Source organism: Xiphophorus maculatus, chromosome 7 (genome assembly GCF_002775205.1).
Source record: "Xiphophorus maculatus strain JP 163 A chromosome 7, X_maculatus-5.0-male, whole genome shotgun sequence".
Taxonomy (NCBI): Eukaryota; Metazoa; Chordata; class Actinopteri; order Cyprinodontiformes; family Poeciliidae; genus Xiphophorus; species Xiphophorus maculatus.
In genome coordinates, this window is record NC_036449.1 from 22,479,453 (window position 1) to 22,498,657 (window position 19,205).

At 37.1% G+C, this 19,205-nt stretch overlaps 1 protein-coding gene across 1 annotated transcript; it reads left to right on the forward strand.

Moving 5' to 3' along the window:
• Positions 1 to 1,931: 1,931 nt before the first annotated feature.
• On the forward strand, positions 1,932 to 13,387 carry chpf (chondroitin polymerizing factor). The gene is made up of 4 exons (XM_005807672.2): positions 1,932 to 2,457; positions 6,064 to 6,628; positions 9,198 to 9,380; positions 10,694 to 13,387. The coding sequence occupies exons 1-4, from the start codon at positions 2,168 to 2,170 to the stop codon at positions 11,954 to 11,956; spliced, it is 2,301 nt and encodes a 766-aa protein (XP_005807729.1). The 5' UTR covers positions 1,932 to 2,167; the 3' UTR covers positions 11,957 to 13,387.
• Positions 13,388 to 19,205: the final 5,818 nt, after the last annotated feature.

Genomic DNA, 19,205 nt, shown 5'->3' on the forward strand with positions numbered 1-19,205 from the left:
TGTTTATTTTCCTCGATTTTATTAATTCAAGCACAAAAGGAACCCAATTCATTGACAGATTTCAGGCTACAAACTTGTATAAGTAAAAAGAATAAACAGTTTAATATTCCACTCCACATTTTATGCAATAGTCATACTGGATTTTTATTATAGATTTGGAGTGAAATCTCTTGTTTCTTCAAACTTCTGCACCATCACAACAGCTCTAAATGACACTTTCATTACGATCAGTTTAAAAATTAAAACTGAAGTTTGTGTTTTGAGTTTTCCAGCCTTTGAACTCAGAATTCAATGTTGGATATCATGTGTGTAAAAGAAAGAAAACACTATGCAGCTGAACTATTGGCAATTTAAATCACTAAATTACTTGAGTAAATAATACTGGAAATTACGATGTTATCTTAGTATTTAGTTACACGAGATACTGAGTCGTAGTATTATTAGCTAATAATACTTAGCCTGGCAATGCTAATTTCATTGGTTTTTTACTTGCAACTGTAGTTTAATTCAACTATTGAGTCTAGTTTTGACTTCTAGGAAAAGCAGAAAAGATGGCATTCTGATGGGAACTGTAGAGGAGGTGAAATACCACAGGGATTGGAAAATCTGTCGACAGGACGGTTATTAGTCAAATCTGGCCTTAATGGAAGTGAAAAACCACAGCTGAAAGAAAGCCATAAACTATTTGAAGGACACAGTAAGCATATCATAAACTGGGTCAGTAAAGACCAAAAATGTGTTTTGTTGTTTGTTTGTTTTGTGGTTTTTGTTCAAAACACAATGCATGGGGGAAACACAAAACACAGAATCCCCATGTAGTGAAACATAGTCGTCATGGTGTGTGAACACATTTCTTAACCAGGATCAGAAAAGCTGTAAAAGGTTGTGTAAAGTTGGATGAACCTACATACAGAGTTATTTTGGAACCTGACCGCAAGACTTAAAACCAGATCAGAAACTCACTTATAGCAAGATGAATAAAAAGGGAATGGTTTGAATTAAAGAGTATTTATGTACAGAAGTCTATAACTAAATAGACTTAAATAGACTATATAATAAATAATTTGCACCAACACTTGGCAATTATTCTTCATACTCACTTTTGTTGACCTGAGTGCATCTACAAAGTGAACTGTATTTTTTTTGTTTTGCAATTATGTAATTTATATTAATTATTTTGTATGTGTATGCGTATTCAAACTCCAAATTTCAATACAACTTTACTTTTTAAATGTAAAAATTTTTTAACAAAAATGTTAGATATTAAATGATGTTTTGATCAGTTACTCAGTACTTGAGTCGCCTTTTGCCGAATATATTTTTACTCTTACTTGAGTAATTTTTTGAGCGGCTACTTTTTACTTTTACTAGAGCAGAAATATGTTGAAGTAGAGCTACTCTTATTTGAGTAAATTGTTGGGGTAACCCATCTCTGTCACTGGCACATTTCTTTAAATCAGAACATATTATTTTTAATAACTGCACTGTATTTTTTATATTAATTTTAGTTCTGTTTTTATATAGATGCTTTGACTTGCTTGCCACTTCTATTTTTGAACTTCCGTCGCAGTTCTGCACTACTTTATATTCTAGTCAATCACATAAAACGCACTAAACCTAGAAGTGACTTGAGAAAATTTATAAAAGTTATACATATTTAAGGTGATATTGCGTGTTTTATCAGTTTGATAGGGGAAAACGCTTTGTTTAAGCATTGGTTGAAACGCTAACACTAATAAATATTAAGGTAATTTTAACGTAAAATCGATTATTTCGGTCGCTATGAGCCAACTGTAAACGCCAGCCATGGCAACCAACTGCCAGGCGGATGACGTTTCTTCATTTTCCTGACCGTTACCTGTCTTCAGCCGGCTCATCACTGTGATATCCCTCCGCCCCGCGCAGCCGGGAGCCCCGCCCACCTCATGATGCTTACGCCAAGCCGGGGAGGAGGAGCCAGGCAGCGGACACTGACACGTAACAGTCCTGCGTAGAATTTAAGGAAGGAGCTGCATCTTTTCTAAAAAACTCACTTTGATACAGCTGAGTCTCTTCAGACTTGATGAACAACCGAGCTGTCCCGTCCCAGAAGCCCCGTTAGACCGGCTTCCGGAAGCGACCGAAGCGGGACTAGCAGGCAGGAGCGGAGGGAGAGCCGACGTTTAAAATGAGATTTTCAGTGTTTATTTCTGTCCTGCGGTCGCTCGGCCCCGTGGTAATCGGCATTTCATTGGGCTTCACGTTGAGTTTGTTGAGCGTGAGCTGGACGGAAGAAGCGTGTCCCGTGGAGGGGAAGGAGGGCGAGGATGTGGCTTCGGGTCAGGATGGACTCCTCAAAGGAGCCCGAAAGCCCAGCTCCATTTCCACTGGCAACGATGTGGAGTCCGAAGAGGATTTCGAGCCAAGAATAGTCCCTTACAAACAAGTCCAGCCGAGTGCTCCAAAGAAAGTTTTCAGGTCAGTTCAGGGTCACCGTTCATTCTGGATTTTCATACACGCTTCAAATAATTTCACTGTGGGCTGTAATTTACTTAATACGAGGACTAGTTGATGATAAAGCATGTCAGACCCCACATGGTGCAGATGTACAGGTGTCACAGTCTGGCCTGTAATTTTAGGAGTATTAAGGTAACAACAGGCTAGTAACAGCCAGGGGCGACCCCAGAAAGTTTTAGAAGAGGTGGCCATGGGAGGGGGGGGGGGGGGGGGGGGGGGGGTCAATGCCAAAACACATTATTTTAACTTTGTTTCCATAAAAAGTGGGATTAAAATGGCCATTATTAACTTGGTCGCACCACACACAATAAATATTCATAATAAGTTTTTATTTTTAACCACTTTAAATAGCAGTGTTAGTGAAGTAATTTCTTATATTTTAGAACGACAAAAAGGAGGAGATATTTTCTGAGCCTGCAAGTTAAAAAATTTGCTGGATGGATTCTGATCAATTCTTATTTTTTGTGCAAAGTTTGTTTTGAGGGTGTGTTGAAAAATATCTTTAACTACTGAAACAAAACAACTTTAATTAATACAGTTTTGGGTTTAGGGTAAAAACAGGAGAGCTACAACGTTATAAAAATTGTAATAGTATTAAAATTTTAGAAGTTGTGATCCAACATAGCAGAAAATACTACTTCTAAAACAGTGATGCTACCAGGAGTTGCTCAGCAAATGATACTTGAGGACTGTTCTGCTGTTTTCACAGTTGGAATAAATATCAGGTCATTTATTTTATTACATAGTGATGATTGTTACTGTAGAATCTGATATTTTAAAGTACAAAAAGCACAAAATATTTTGACTTCAGAGAAAAATAATCAACTTGCCTTATTTCTTTCACACAAAACAACAGAGTTAAGTTATAAAAGTTAAACAAATTAACTACAGGATAATAAATCAACATCTGTTTACTGTTTAGTTCATTTAAAAAAAATCTGCCTGTCTTCACGTATATCAAACACAGTTTTGTCGGACCAAAGTTTCAGCAATATATTTTCAACTTGTAAGCAGACAAATGTGTTGTTTCTGTAAAGCAAACCCTCCAGTTAAGTTCTCAAGATAAAGAGTGCAACCTTTTTTTATTTTGTTATCAATTATCTTATCAGCTAGTGCCAAATGTGTTTGAAAACGGTTCCTAAATTATACTGGCCACTTCCACACCACCCAGTTCCTTCTGCTCTCCTCACACTCGCCTCCACCGCTAGTAGTAACCATTACAAGACAATTTATGTTATCTGTCCTAAATCTAATTAAAATATGAAGCAAACCGTCAGACATTTGTAGATGCTTATTAATACTAGCCAGGCTTGAGGACTGAGGCTGAGGCTGACAAGGTGCCACTGTATGCCCACACACTGAAAGATGTCTAACTTACATTTTCTGCATAAGCAGGCAAACATTTCCAAGAACCTGTGGATAGAGACCTTGTTTGAATGTTAACCCTCACACCCAAAAGTGGATACATTTTATTTCAGTCCCTTGAAATAGTCTTTAGGTTTAGGAGAAGGTTTTGCTAAAATTAAAGATGTAATTTTGAAAATTCCTTTAATTTATAGGCCGATTCTTTTTAGAATAATAGGTAGTGGCATCTAATGATGCCCCTTCATGCCTAAGCATTCCTATCTTGAAAACTCTTTTATGTTCAGCTACTTAGATTAGTTTAGTTTTTGTAACTGTGAATTATGGAGATAAACGGTTATAAAAGGCCTATATTGCACATATTATTTTTACTTTGTATTATTCCAACTGTAATATGATAAACTGTGGCCCCTGATCAAACCAGAATAACTCTAACGTTCCCTACTGCTGGTCGATATTGTTTATTGGAGTCATAAAACCAAGTTTTTCTTTCAGAAGACCAAGAGTGGAACATTGAAAATGACTAAAAATGGAAATGAAACAAGCCCTGGTGATTACGACCTGATGGACGGTTGGGACAAAATGTCCCTCAGCAGACGGCTCTCAAGTTACACCAGAAAAAGTCCAGAAATACTCATGATTTAGTTGCTTTACCAACTTTAAAAAGATGGAAACCGAACCTAAAGTAATCTTACAGTTGTGTTTGTCATACATCTAATGAACAAGCCATTATGGATAATAATTTTTAATATGTAACCAGTAGAAGTAGACCAGTTTTCCTTTTAAGTTGTGAACTCTTCTAAATGCTACTATTTGCAGATAAAGTTGCTCTATTATAAGATGAATCATCAAATGGGCACGGCTCTAAACTGGGTCCTCAAAGATGCCATGTGGGTTATAAAAAGGAAATGAAGTTGGCTGCACTGTTGGTTATGATGAATCGCTTTGCAGGTTCCTACGCGTTTAATTTTCTAAAGAAGCTGTAATTTCCTTTGCTAGTGTTTCCATGTGTGTCACAGCGATTGACATATCTATGGCTTCAGCAGTAGCTTGTGAAATCACTCGACCCGCTTATCTGGTTTTAATAAACTGAATGTAAGATTTCATGCAGCCTGCCAACCTGTTGCCTTTTGTTGTATTTTAGGTACTTTAGGCTGGTATGAGAATACCACGGTTTCAAGGTGTAAATGCGAAATTTTAAAATGAAAATGCAGCAGCGCATTATCATTTTTATAATTAAAAAACAAAAAGCAACAATTAATCCTATTGTTGCTAAAATAATACAACATACTTATGGTCACACTTATTGGAAATGTTATGTAGAATGTTTATTTATCGGCATAATTTTCTAAAGTTTGCAAATAAATCCACATTTACTTTACTCCTCTCTCTTTTTTATGATTTTAATGCCATTACTTTCTGTTTTAGTTTTGGATGATTTTCTTTTCGTTTTCTGTTTATTGTTTTTATGTACAAGAAATGAAATATTTTGGGTTTTATATTGTAATTATTTATGAAGTTTAGTTTATTTTGATATATAGGTCAGGTATAAATATAAGCCTCATACTTCTGCTAAGGCTAGATAATAAATCAGTAACAATATATATTGCGATAGATACATAATCAGTATCAATAGATAATATGTCTAGAATATTCAATATATAAAATATTCACTGAACTCTGACCCAGTACCGCACAGCATTCTGGGGAATGTAGGCGAAGGAAAGACTTTAACCGCTAAACCTTTCACAGCCAGCTAAGCAAGATTGGTGGAATGAACTAACTCACTCGCTCTTTGGTTACCTAGCAACTCACTCATTCTTTGGTTACCTAGCAACAACTTCAGAAACTTGCGCAGCAGCAGTTTAAGGTTTTGCCACTGTTTCTCTTAACTTTTTTAAAAATAAACCACACCGACGTGGAGTGAAAACTGGATAAAAGAGGAAAGGTCTCACCATTTTGTTAGTATTTCATATATTTAAAACAAAATACTGATCAATAATTTTCTATATGAAGCGTTTATATTGTGGTATATTTTTTTAGCCATATCATCCAGCGCTAGCTTCTGGCTGAACATTTTCAGTCAAGTTGTTTAAAATGTTGAAGCGTTTTGAAATATTGTGATGACTCACTGAATAAATAAAAAAATCAATCAAACTATCAAACAGCTGTATTGATCCAGTCGTTCTCCACCTTGTTTCTCAGGGCTAAGTACATAAGCACGGAGCTTGGCATGCGGGAGAGCCTGTTCGTTGGAGTCCTGACCTCCAAAAACACCATCAACACCCTCGGTGTGGCGGTGAACCGCACCATAAGCCACCACCTGGACATCGTGGTCTTCTTCACCGGCTCCAGCAACCGCAAAGTCCCCCACGGCATGTTTGTGGTCTCCCACGGAGACGAGAGGCTGATCTGGAACATGTATCAGACCATCAGGTACGTCTTAGACCACTACATCAACGAGTACGACTGGTTCTACTTCGTCCAAGACGACGCCTACACCGAAGCCGACCGGATCAGAGAGCTGGTGGAGCACCTGAGCGTGAATCGAGAGCTGTACATGGGTAGTCCTGAAGAGTTCATCGGAGGGGAGATGGAAGGGAAGTACTGCTACGGGGGGTTTGGGTACCTCCTGTCGCGCAGCTTGCTCCTGCGACTTCAACCCTTCCTGGAAAACTGCAGGAACGACATCCTGAGCTCCAGGCCAGATGAGTGGCTCGGCAGATGCATCATCGATTACACCAGCACCAACTGTGTCAGTGAACACGAGGTAAGTTGACTTAAACTCACTCTTCTTTTCCATTTTCAAAGTGAGGACCACCAGGGGGCGATGTGGTGGCCTGAGAAAGTTGGAGAGAAAATGAGAAAAAACATGCAAAAATAAAAAAAAGTTGAATCCCATAAATTTCTTCACCATAATTTTGGTTTTCTGTTTTTTGATCATTTAAAAAAAATACAAAAGTTAAAATGATTGATTTTTAAATGTAAATTCTGAAATAAAATTTCAATTCATCAAACTGCTTTTCTCCTCAAGCTAGCATAGCAAGCAAGAAATTTAACTTAATTGTAGGAACAGGCAAATTTTACAAGCATACATACTTCTTATTCAAGTATCTTGATTGACAAGAAGTCATCGAAAATTATCCTGAAAAAAGAAAAAAACAAAGGCAGTGAAAAACAACGTGAAAGCCATGTATCATGTATTATTATAGAAAATATGCATAAAGCATATTAAACTAAAGTTTCTAACAAAAAAAAGACCAAATTAAGCATCCAGCAGCCCACTTGTGGGAATAAATTAAAATCTGATGTGATTAATATAAAATATCACAAAGAGGGAATTGTGTTGACTAATTTAATCATCTGGTAACAGATTTTCTGCTACATCTAAAATCAGAAGGTATAAGGTTAGCATATATGCTAAATGAATATAATAATTATGGAATAGTGAAGAAAAAACCTTCTAAATGTTTGTTTCTTTATATATACCCTGGTTTGAAAACAGGGTCCTGGCCAGAGGTTAATGCTCTTAGGGGAAACTCCTGGCTTACAACACAAACATGAAGGTATAAAAGATGTTTTTTTACTTGAGAGCAGATGAAAGGAAGCAGTCCGTAGTTTAAACGAATGTTAAGCTGTAAAAACGAAGAAGAAGAAGAGTTATCTTGGATAGCTGCCTGCAGTGGGGGGTTCTTCTCCTCACAAGGAAAACATAACCGTCCCTGCAGAAATCATTACTTTGCACTAGCACTGACAGACAGCTCTATAGAACTGTAATTACGGCGCTAGCAAAGAGATGGTATTCATATTACAGAGGAGAGGGCTCGTGCCCTTTAACTTCCCGCTGCACCCGGGGCATTAAGGGGCAGGTAAACAGGCACAGGGGACACAGCTGAGAGGTTGACTTAGGTTCAATGGTGTGAAAATCCCCTGTGGGTCAACATGCTCTGCTCCTATAATGTCATTAGCATTTAAGGTCAAACAGGCTTTGTCCCAAGGCCTGCAGGGAGGTTTTTTGTTTGTCTTTCAGCAGAGTTTGCTTCAGTTCTTCTAGTGTTAATGTTTTACTTACAAAAACATTAACACTGTGCAATGCAAATAATTAGTTCCCCTTGAATATTTTTTAGTTTTGGCTTTTTTTGTCACACTAGTTCCAAAGATAACCTGAGTAAATACAAAGTTCATTTTGCAATTGATTCAGTTTGTTTATGAAAAAGACTATTGAAACCAACCAGAAAGTAATTTCATCTCTTGGTAAATCTTGAATTAAGTGATTAGACACACTTATTTTGTTCAGTGTACATTTTTTATCCACATTGTTTCAGTAGAACCTGTATGAACGCATGAAGTAGGCTAGTTTCTCAGTTGTGGCGCCAAAACTCTGTGTCTCACGAAGCATTCATGAAAAACAGCTTCATAACGGTGTAATCACAAATTCTGTTCTCAGTCATAATATCCTTCAGGGCTCCAACGATTAATCGACATAATTGTGATTAATTGATTACTGAAATAATAATCAACAAATTTAGTGATCGATTAATCGTTAACTGGGCAATACAAACTCAAACAATGGCCTTAAGTGAATTTTTTTTGTTTTTTTTGACTCACCCAGTAGATATGTAAATGCTTTTTACTCCCATTTTTCCTGCTTGGCTCCTGGCCAAAGCTGCAAACTTTCTTGTTGCACAATTGAGAGGGAGTAACTTGGCTATCAGAAGAGCCCCGAGCCAGCAGCGCTCAACTTAGCCCTTTAGATAACGGAGACAGGCAGGGGGAAGTTAACAGGCCTCAAATAGTTGAGAAAACAGCTTGAACACAGAGCCAGACATCTTTTTTTTTTCCTGTACAAAGGGAACACTGATGCCAATTAGGCACGGACAATGCTTCACTAAGTGTTGGGCTACAGGCTATAAGCTGTTGGCAAACACTGGTAATAGAGCGGCCTCGCTGCTTAGCTAAGCGCTTCCTCCGTTCTTTCTTCTCTTAATGGCTTCATCAGATTCTTTTCAGGGTTTTTTTCAGCTGGAGACTGAGATTAGGTCCTCAGCCACGTCTTTTGTTTTATTTTGACGTTCCTGTGAATTTGTCAAAGAGCAAACACGGTTGCTAACCCCGCAGCGAAAGTCTGTTTTTTTGGGGGGGTTTTTAGCATCACTGTGAAGTTTCAGCTCACTGAGCAAACTTTCCCGTGGAGATGAGCCTGATATGCTGTCTAGTTGGCACGAAATGTTTGAAAGAAAGTAACGCTCCGTAACAACCAGGCCTGGAACGGCATTCGGCGTACTTCTGTCATGCCATCACGTCTCATGAAGAGCGCTCTTTGTTTGTCTTCTTTGCAGGGACTCGAGTACCACCATTACGAGCTCGGAAAAAACTCGGACCCAAATAAAGAGCAGAACGAGAAGTTCAAGAGAGCCCTGACTGTTCATCCCGTGTCTGACCCCGAACAAATGTACCGGCTGCACCGATGCTTCTCCGAGATTGAGCTGCACAAGACTTACAATGAGATTGCTAAGCTGCAGGTAAGCAGATTGCCAAGAGTCACAAATCACCTGCGAATGAGTCGGAAATTCAATCTCGTCTTATCATTATTCCCCCCGCAGAATGTCAAAAACAAAAGATCTGACGAGCATACCAGAAAAAAGATCATTTATTTCAGTTCAGACATGAATCTCATTCACTGCATACAGATTGATGCATTTCAAGTGTTTATTTTTTATGATTACAACTAGGGCTGAAACGATTAATCGTGATTAATTCAAATAATCGTGAACTAATTTCTTAGTTGTTAATTGTTAACTGGAGTGTACAGACAAAAAAACATATTTAGATCAGTAATTAAGCTAACTTTGTACAACAATATATACATTTGGATTTAATCTAAAAACATCTTTCTATAAATTTATTTTAGTTAAAACTTCTCAAGAGCATAGTGTTAGTTTCAGCTGTTTCAGATTTACTGAGGAAATGCTGTAATATTTTATTTCATTCAATAAAATGTCTATTACTTTTTAATTTGCATCTATTAACATATTTCTAATGCTTTATTTAAAAAGAGGCTTACGTGGTTAAATTAAAAATCTGTAGACTGTGCCATTTTTTGAACCAATTAATCATCAGAATAATTGATAAATTAATAGTTTACCAGAAGTAGTTGTTAGTTGCAGCCCTAATTATCACTTTTCACATCATTTTTATTTTGTGTCTTTTATATAACAGATCTGTTTTTGTATAACAGATCAAAAGATAAAAAAGTGCTTTTTATTTTTTTTATCTGTTATCTTATCTTGTCTTTAGCAATTCTCCATTTAATTGTTTTCTGCTCATATCAAACACTGCTTTGCCACATTTATTTTTAGATTTCCAAATGAAACCCAATCTTTACTTTAATCTGAGAGGAGAACTAAAAGGTGTTTTGCTTAAAAAAACCCCCAAAACATTATGTTTGGTTTGTTTATTATGTTTGATAATCCTTTTTTTGCAACTCAACTTATGAGAAATGTAACATTTTTAAATGTAACTCTAAAACTTGCAAAAACCTTCATTGAGCAGATTTTTCTTTTAATTTTTCTTTCCACTCAACTTTCCATGAATTTGCGTCCCTACTGCAGACTGTAAGAAGGTGAAGCAGTGACATTTTGTACAGTTTCGGCTTCATTGTTTTTTCAGAAATTGCACATCTTTGACTCTTTGTACTTTAGTTAGCAATTAATTGATTTCTAACTTAGATGGCGATTATTTCAATAATCGATTAATCCGATTAATCTTTTCAGCCCTAATTAAAATAGACACATTTTTCAATGATATTAAAAAAACTCTTGTTGTGTGTCCGCAGGCGGAGATAAAAAATGTCAGCGTTCTCGCTTTTGAAGGCAACCGAAGCGCCCAGTGGCCAGTCGGGGTCAATCCGCCTTTTGAACCTAAATCTCGGTTTGAAGTTCTAAAATGGGAGTACTTCACAGAGGAGGAGATTTATTCGTGCATCGACAGCGCTCCTAAGTGTGAGTTGCGGGGTATCGATAAACTGGATGTGGCAGAGGTCATAGATACAGCCATAGAGGAGCTGAACAAAAAGTACATGCCCACCTTACATCTGAAGAAGCAGCAGCTGATTAACGGATACAGACGCTTCGACCCCACCAGGGGCATGGAGTACACCTTAGACCTTCAGCTGGAGGTCATTAATCAGAAAGGTCACAGCCGCTCCATCACCAAGAGAGTCCACCTGGTGCGACCTCTGAGCCTTATAGAGATCATTCCCATGCCCTACGTCACCGAAGCGACCAGGGTTCACATCATTATACCTCTGACTGCAGAAGACCGCAGCTACGTCAACCATTTAATGGAAGTCTTTGCCTCCAATGCCTTTGAGACGAGCGAAAATGCCATCCTCACGTTTCTGTTCATTTACGACCCAGAGGAGGCTCAACACGTGAACCACAACGACATATTTATTGACGTGAAGAATCAGATAAATGTTTACGAACGAAAATACCCCACGGTGAAAATCCCCTGGATCAGCGTCAAGACGGAGATACCGTCCCAGATTAAGTTCATGGACATCATCTCCAAAAAGCACCCGGTGGACACTTTGTTCTTCCTGGCGCACGTCAACACGAACATCAACGGCGAGTTTCTCAACCGCTGCCGCATGAACTCTATAAATAACTGGCAGGTCTTCTTCCCCATCCACTTCCAGGAGTACAACCCCGATGTTTCCTACCACAACCAGCCGCCCCCTGCCACAGTCGACCTGGTGAAGGATGCCGGACAGTTTGACCGCAGGTCATTTGACGAGGCGTGCTTTTACAACTCCGACTACATGGCGACGCGATCCCGCATGGTGGCGGACGTCCAAGAGAACGAGGACATCCTTGAAAGCCTGGACATTTATGACATTTTTGTGAAGTATTCTGGTCTGCACGTATTCAGAGCTGTTGAGCCAGCTCTGCACCAGCAGTACCGCTACCAGTCTTGCAACCCGAAACTCAGCGAAGACATCTACCACCGGTGTATTCAGAGCAACATGGAGGGCCTCGGGTCCCGATCGCAACTCGCCATGCTGCTTTTCGAACAAGAACAAGGAAACAGTACTTGAAGCTTTTCACCTGCTTTATTTTCGTAAAACGGACTGAAGATGTTGGAGTCGGTTGAAAAAAGCAACAAGTCTTCTACCAGCTTTAAGTCCAACCTGACGGTTCTCCCTAAAGGCTGTTTTGTCAGCTTTGTCTTTTTTAGCTAGTTTTGATAAACAGACAGAACACAGGTTTATAATGAAACCAAATGCGTTAGCTATGCTGACAAATATAAAAATTGCAATAAGCAGTTTTGACCACTAGGGGAGGCAAAAAAACTAGAGACTCGTGGCTTTGCAGTAGCTATGAGGAGTTTGTGTCGTCTCCTCAGTATTCAGGTGGAAATTGCTACCAAAGACTGAGAATATTCAGGGGTAGGCATGGGCCGGCTGCTGCACGTTGTTATGTTCCAATGTAAAGTTCTTCCATTGAAATCTAAGAACTAGTTGCTGCACACTGCCAGTCGGCTGGCTGAAGAAAGGCCACTTCTTTTCTCTTGAGCCTACAAGAACAAATTTAGATTTGGCTTGGAAAGTAAAGTAGCTCCACCGAACACACTTGCTCATAAATACAGTTGGAAACCATCTTTAGTCGCCAAACATTTGACATCCTTTGACTTTTTAGGACTGAATTGAAAAACGTATTAAAAATTGAACTTTTTTTTTTTGTCTATTCAACAAAATTTGGCCCAAACAGGTTCTTAAATTAAGTCTTTGCTGCCCATCTTTAGGTATCAGCAGATATGTTTGTGCTGACATATTTTCACTCTATTTATCCGTATTTAACATTGTTTAGACACAATCCAACGTTGTTTTTTCAATGTTTATTCGATGGAAATGTGTTTGGGACAGAGTGAAGTACTCAGCTTGACTACTGGAGCAGAAAGGCATAAAAGGCAAGGTTACTTGAAAATTACTCCAACATTTAGTGGTATTTATTAAATTTTTATGTTAAATTCAATATTGCAGTTCACAATAACCTCTTTAATATTTTATCTCAGTAAGAATTAAATAAATTCAATAATGGTACTAATTTTTTTCCTTTAAATATTTTTTAGATGCTGTGAGAAGACTGGCCCATGCCTAATTAGGAGTAATTATGTTAATTGGTCACAATTAGAAGGTGGCAGTTTCCCTTTGGGAACATTAGCTTAGATTAGCTGAGAAAGCTAACAAACATGTCTTTTAAAAGTATTAGCACCCCTTGAACTTTTTTTTGCATTTTCTCACATTGCAACCACAAACTTTGATGTGTTTTATTTAAATTTGTAGAATATTATATGGAGTACCGGTACTGTATAACTGTGAAGGTTATGCATGATGCTTCTACATTTTATTAGATTCATTAATAGTCAGTTTTACAGGGGCGGTAATACGTATTTTCCAAACATTTTTATAACGCAGCATATGAAATATTACACCTTGAAATTGGGTCTCTGTCTTTTTAAGAAACTCTTACTCTTTCTGACACTTCACCTATATCATGTTATAACATTAAAACATGATAAAAAGCTAAAAAAGGTGATTTTAAAGTATTTTTTATCCTCTACTTGGTTTAACTATAAAGTGTCCCCACAGCATGATGGTTCCACCACCATGTATTTTGGTTTTAGGTTTAAAAGTTTGTATTTTTTTTAAGGTTTTATTGGCAACAGATAAATTTTTTTTACATTTTAAAAACCATGTACTTACCTTCCACTTCTCAGTTATTCTCTACTTTGTCCCTCAAGTAAAACTGTTTGTGGTTGTTGCATTAAAAAAAAGCATTAAGACGTTCAAGGGGAAATAATGCTTTTTGGAACGTGTATCGTGGTTGCTTCACATTCTGATGAATGAAATTTTTTTTCATTAGGATAGAGTGAGCTAATGGAGTAGGTATGTTGGGTTTGGAAACCAATTAATCAAAACAATAAGCGATTTGTAATTAAAAAATTTCATTGCTGCTTTTCAGAGGGGTTTGACTTATGAGCAGCGACTGGTTTGCTTTTTGAGGTCGCCCTTTGATTTAATCCGTATCATTAAATTGGAAGTTAATGTTTTATTTTATTTCCAGCGGTACATTGCACCACTGCTTGTGTGCCCCAGTTCTTGCACTTTTTATACTTAACTGGTTTGAGTGTTCACAGAAGTGTGTCTGTATAACGTGCCTTGACAAAGACGTTTCATATGTTGGCTGTCTTGTTTTTTTTATATATATAAATATATATAAAAAGTGGTATTTTGGTATTGTTGAACTTGTATGGCTGGGAGAGTGGAGCTTTCTGTGTGTTTATAACGCCTGCCACAGCTGGGAGACTGAAGTGGGTTCTCGGTTGAGTTTTTATTGCGAACTTGGACCATGAACCCGACCATCTGCAGGCTGAACGTAACGTGTGCCTCGAAACCGGGAGGAGCTCTCTGGAAAGTATCTGTTGGGTTTGATTTATGAAGACTCGACTTACTGGAAATGCTTCTTATTGAACATGTTTTAATGGTACAAAACAAACGAGCCCTATGAATAATGAGTTTGTTACTGTCTGGATGTCGGGATATATTTTAATTACATTAGAAATATTTTTCTAAGTCAACAGAAGCAGAAATTGGAGAAGGTTTAGCTGTTCCAAAGTGCTTTGGATGATTTTTTTTGGTGTGCTTGAACTCCAGATGTTGTGAAATGCAGTAGGAGGTTTCTTCTGTCTCTCAGCGGTAATGGATGTAGTAGTGACATCAGTAATTTATTAGTACATTAAAATGTGCAATATTACAGATAACACAGCTGGACAGGCAGCTTTTAGGCGACGGGATTTTAAATTTCAAAGACATATTTTTGTTTCTTCAAGTGCAGCAGTGTGTATATCACAGTACTGTTCATGACTCGTACCTTCTGTTTGAGGCAGAGTAAATACACTGTAATTTTGCTGACAGGCCCTTTTAATGTATTTTGCTCTCTGTAGACACTTTTTCATCACATTTGCTTTGAAATACATAAAAACCGAGGCGAGTCCTTTTATTTAACTGTAATTGGATTTAATATATATGTTGGAGACACTACAGCCGCCGTGGTGGTCCGCCGCATTTCTTTTCTGTTTTATTCACAGTGTGAACACGGAGCATTAAGTTCAGTTTTATGCTTTTTTTTATATATATATATCTGCTAACTTGGTGTGAATGTTTTCCTGAAGAGTCTTCCAGAGAAATCACTGTGAAATAAGGAGGTTGAGATTACAATATGAAGTTACTAAAATGTGCTGTTTTCTTGCCTTTCTGTCAGCATGAAAGGTCTGGATCACAAGTGTCAAACTGGAGGCCCGTGGGCCAAATCCAACCCGCCACAGCTTTTTATGTGGCCCTGTAAATTCTAGAATAACACTAAATGTGCTCAAATGTTATTTTATCGATCAGATCCATTCAGTTTTTATCCGTTTACTGCCAAATTATATGAATCAGTCCCTCCATTTTCTTGCAAATTATTGTGGAAATTCACGCAAAATCAACAAATACCCACACTTTTCTTGCACTAATACTTAATTGGTAGTTTATTCCACAAAAATGGTCTGAAACGTTCTTACTTGTACTAAACAGCTGCCTCAGTCTTAATTAATTTCAGCTTATAGTCCGTGACCTGTACAGTGAGTAATAAAAAGTCACACTTACCGTCATAAATAAGTGCAAATATTTCCAAATTAGTACCACAAACACTTTGATTTTTATTGCAAAAAAATCACAAAACAATCGTGAAATCCAGGAGGGACTGTAAAGATGTAATATATTATTTAATTTTAAGAATTGATTGATATTTTAACAATTTGTGAACGGGTTTCGTCAATACATTCTGGCACAACTGGCCCTTTAAGAGGATTTGTAATTTTGATTTGGCCCAAAACAAAAATGAGTTTGACACCGCTGGTCTAGAATCAAGTGAGGCATCGGATTAATTATCTTGTGTGGCTGAATGAAGGCTCCTTATGTATTTTTAATGATTTATTTATCTGTCACATCACCTAAATAACACAGTATTTTCTGCTTTCATGACATTCTTTGTACACTCCATTTTTAAACATCTTTCCACAGCAAGTTATGTTTTATTTTACCTTTTTTTGAAGTCCTAAAGTCATTTTAATATGTTGAGTTCATTCCACATTTATTTCCACAAGAAGCTGAAGTTTTCCCTTTGCACCCCATTCACTGGTTTGTGCTGTTTTCACACACATTGGTACTTGTTAAACCAAAGCGGTACAATTTGGTTAATGCACATGACTCATGACGTGTAATTGAGTGCTGTAATTCTCAATAAACTGTGAATCATTGTAATTTTTCTAAATAAATAATTTTAAATATTCATCTGTGTGTTTGTGTATCAAAATTCAAAATAGTAATAGCTGTAAAAATGGCATATTTTTCTGAAAATGATTTATTTTAACATATTTAGAAAACATAAAAATAAAATATTAGTTTTTTATATATTTATATGTAACAGGGTTTTGTTTTAAAAATATTGTAAATGTGAAGTTTGCCAAACTGTATTTATGTTTTTGAATTTACTTTGTTTAGTCAACAAGTTGTGTTAAACTGTTAAACCTGCTGTTGGCAGTTGGTGGTTACCGTAGCAACCAGTAACTGACAGCTCCTCCCCCGTTTTCCTGTTGCAGTTTGTAACTGAGGGGCAGAAGCTGCTGGGCTGATGTTAACCACCGGCTTGATTTCCTCTTTTGTTAGAATAAATACAGAGAACCTGAATGTGTTTGTCGTGAAGCCGATCTGCTGGACCTGAGACGAACACAGACGGGTTACATCTGGTGCCGTGACCCGGATTCGCTCTGGAAATAATTAAGAGACCAATGCACTGAACCCCATTGAAAACCTCATGGTTAATCCACCAAATATTGATTTCTGAACTCTTCCTGAGTTAAAACATTGGTATTGTTGTTTTCTTTGCATTATTTGAGGTCTGAAAGCTCTGCATCTTTTTCATTATTTTGACCATTTCTCTTTTTCTGCAAATAAATACTAAATCTTTGCTTGGAATTTCACAGACATGTTAGTAGTTCATAGAATAAAAGAACAATGTTCATTTTACTCAAACATATACCTATAAAACGTAAAATCAGAGAAACTGAACATTTTAAGTGGTCTCTTAATTTTTTCGAGAGCTGTATGTGTGTAGATTTATTTTTATTTTTTGCGTTCTACCCACAGATTTCATTTTGTCCTTTAGGTGTCAGCACAAGTACGCACTTCGTCCAGGTTTGTACTCCACCGGTGACTGCTGGTTGCAAAGATGAAAACTGCAACTGAACAACATTTGAGAATCCCCAGTTTTATCTGACATAAAAATGTCAGATTTTTTCCAATCCTCTGCCCTGAGCAGGCCGTTTCTGTCAGATCCGCCATTCTGATGTCTGGGTTGGGTTAAAAACAGGAAAAAAATGTTGCGACCTTAATTACAGCTTCAGTTATTTTGAGGGTCTATGTGCACTACCCTTAGGCATGCTGTAAAACCACATAACTACAGAGCAGCAAGGTTTTAATTGTAAGTCATTATTTTGTACTTCATTTTACGCCGAGTCCCAGGACTTTCTCCTCCTTTAAGGGCAAGCAGTCTGAAAGTCGACTGGCACTGTAAAAGTATCTATAGATGTTTTTTATTTTATTTTGTTTTTGTTTACTTGGATGGCACTGAAACAAAACTGGTCAGATTGTGGAACATATTTTACATTTTAGAGGTTTTAATCGAATGGCTTGTTCCAGAAATTATTGATCTTGTTTTAATTTATCTCAGATTAATTAATTTATTGCTTATTTCCACAGGTTTATGGATGGGTAGTAAAAAAATGACACCACAAACTGAAGTGACGTCTGGACTTTGAGACACAGTTAGGTTTTTTTTTATCTAAACTTTAATAGTTTTTGTATTTACCATATTTGACATTTATAAAATCTGTTCTAACAGAGGAATATTCACATCATCGTAACACTTATATACAACATGTATGCTCTCTGTGCTCCCTCTCTGGGATGGTCCATTTCCATTTCTGTCAGAAACAAGATGAAATTTCTCCCACTGAAATCCAGACAGAAGCTTGCATCACCGCCATCTTACACGCTTTTTTCCCTTCAGGCTTCAGCTTAGAAATATTTGGTTGACAAAAAAGAAAAGAAAAAACCAGATATTTCAAACTGTGGCCGGTTGGAATATGTGGGTTTTACTCATAATGTACTAAGCAAATACAAGCGCGATGCCATGGAGAAAAGATCCAAAAAATGAAGGACAGGATCTCTGATGAAGAGTTTGAGGAATCCCAGAAATGAGAGCAGCATGTTGGGAAGCAGCAAAGGTGTCTTTTTGTCACACACACAGTTATAGAGTAAAAAAAGTACTTTTTTTTCAGGTATCTGTACTTTACATTGAGTATTTTTTACTTTTACTCACTATCTGCACTTTCTACTCCTTATATTTTCCATGATGAAAAAGATAAAGAGGGGAAAAAACTCACCTCTAACACAAAAAGTGTCAGTAATTCACCATACAGTTGAATCCAACCCAAGCAAAGCAGAAGAAGAAAAACAAAATGGAGGCTTTAACCTGAGTGAAAACGCAAACAACAGGAACACATTCAGAGACGCAAGACATTCCCCATCTGTAGCCTTGTTTTAAAAAATCCTTCATCAATTAAATCGATTAAATATTAGTGACAAATTCGCTGTGGTTTGTGCAAAATAAATGGTCCTGATGGAGATTTGGTTTGAAGAAAAACTAGAACGTATATGTATTTTTTTATTTATTTCTTTGCTAACAGAGCATGTTGTGAGCAAAAGTAAAAAAAAATTTATGGCTAGTATTTTGTATGACTACAACATTTTTACTATTTTAGACTTATTGAAAGTCACTCTTAGTTTTGGTACTTAAGTACGTTTCGAAACTTCAACCTGTACTTTTACTAGAGCACATGTGTCAAACTCAAAGCTGCCTCAACCTTAATTGATGTCAGATTATAATCCATGATCTATACAGCGAGTAATAAAAAGTCACATTTACCAACATAAGCACAAATATAGAAATACATCCAAATTAGCCTCACAAACAATAATGAAATTCTAGAGGGACTGAAAAGATGTTTAATATTATTTAATTTTAAGAATTTGTTGATATTTTTACAGTTTGTGAACGGGTTTTATCAATACATTTTGGCACAACCGGCTCTTTAAGAGCATTCATTATCTTCATTTGGTCCAAAACGAAAATGAGTTTGACATCACTTTACTAGAGTATTTTTTCATACAGATCTCTGTTTAT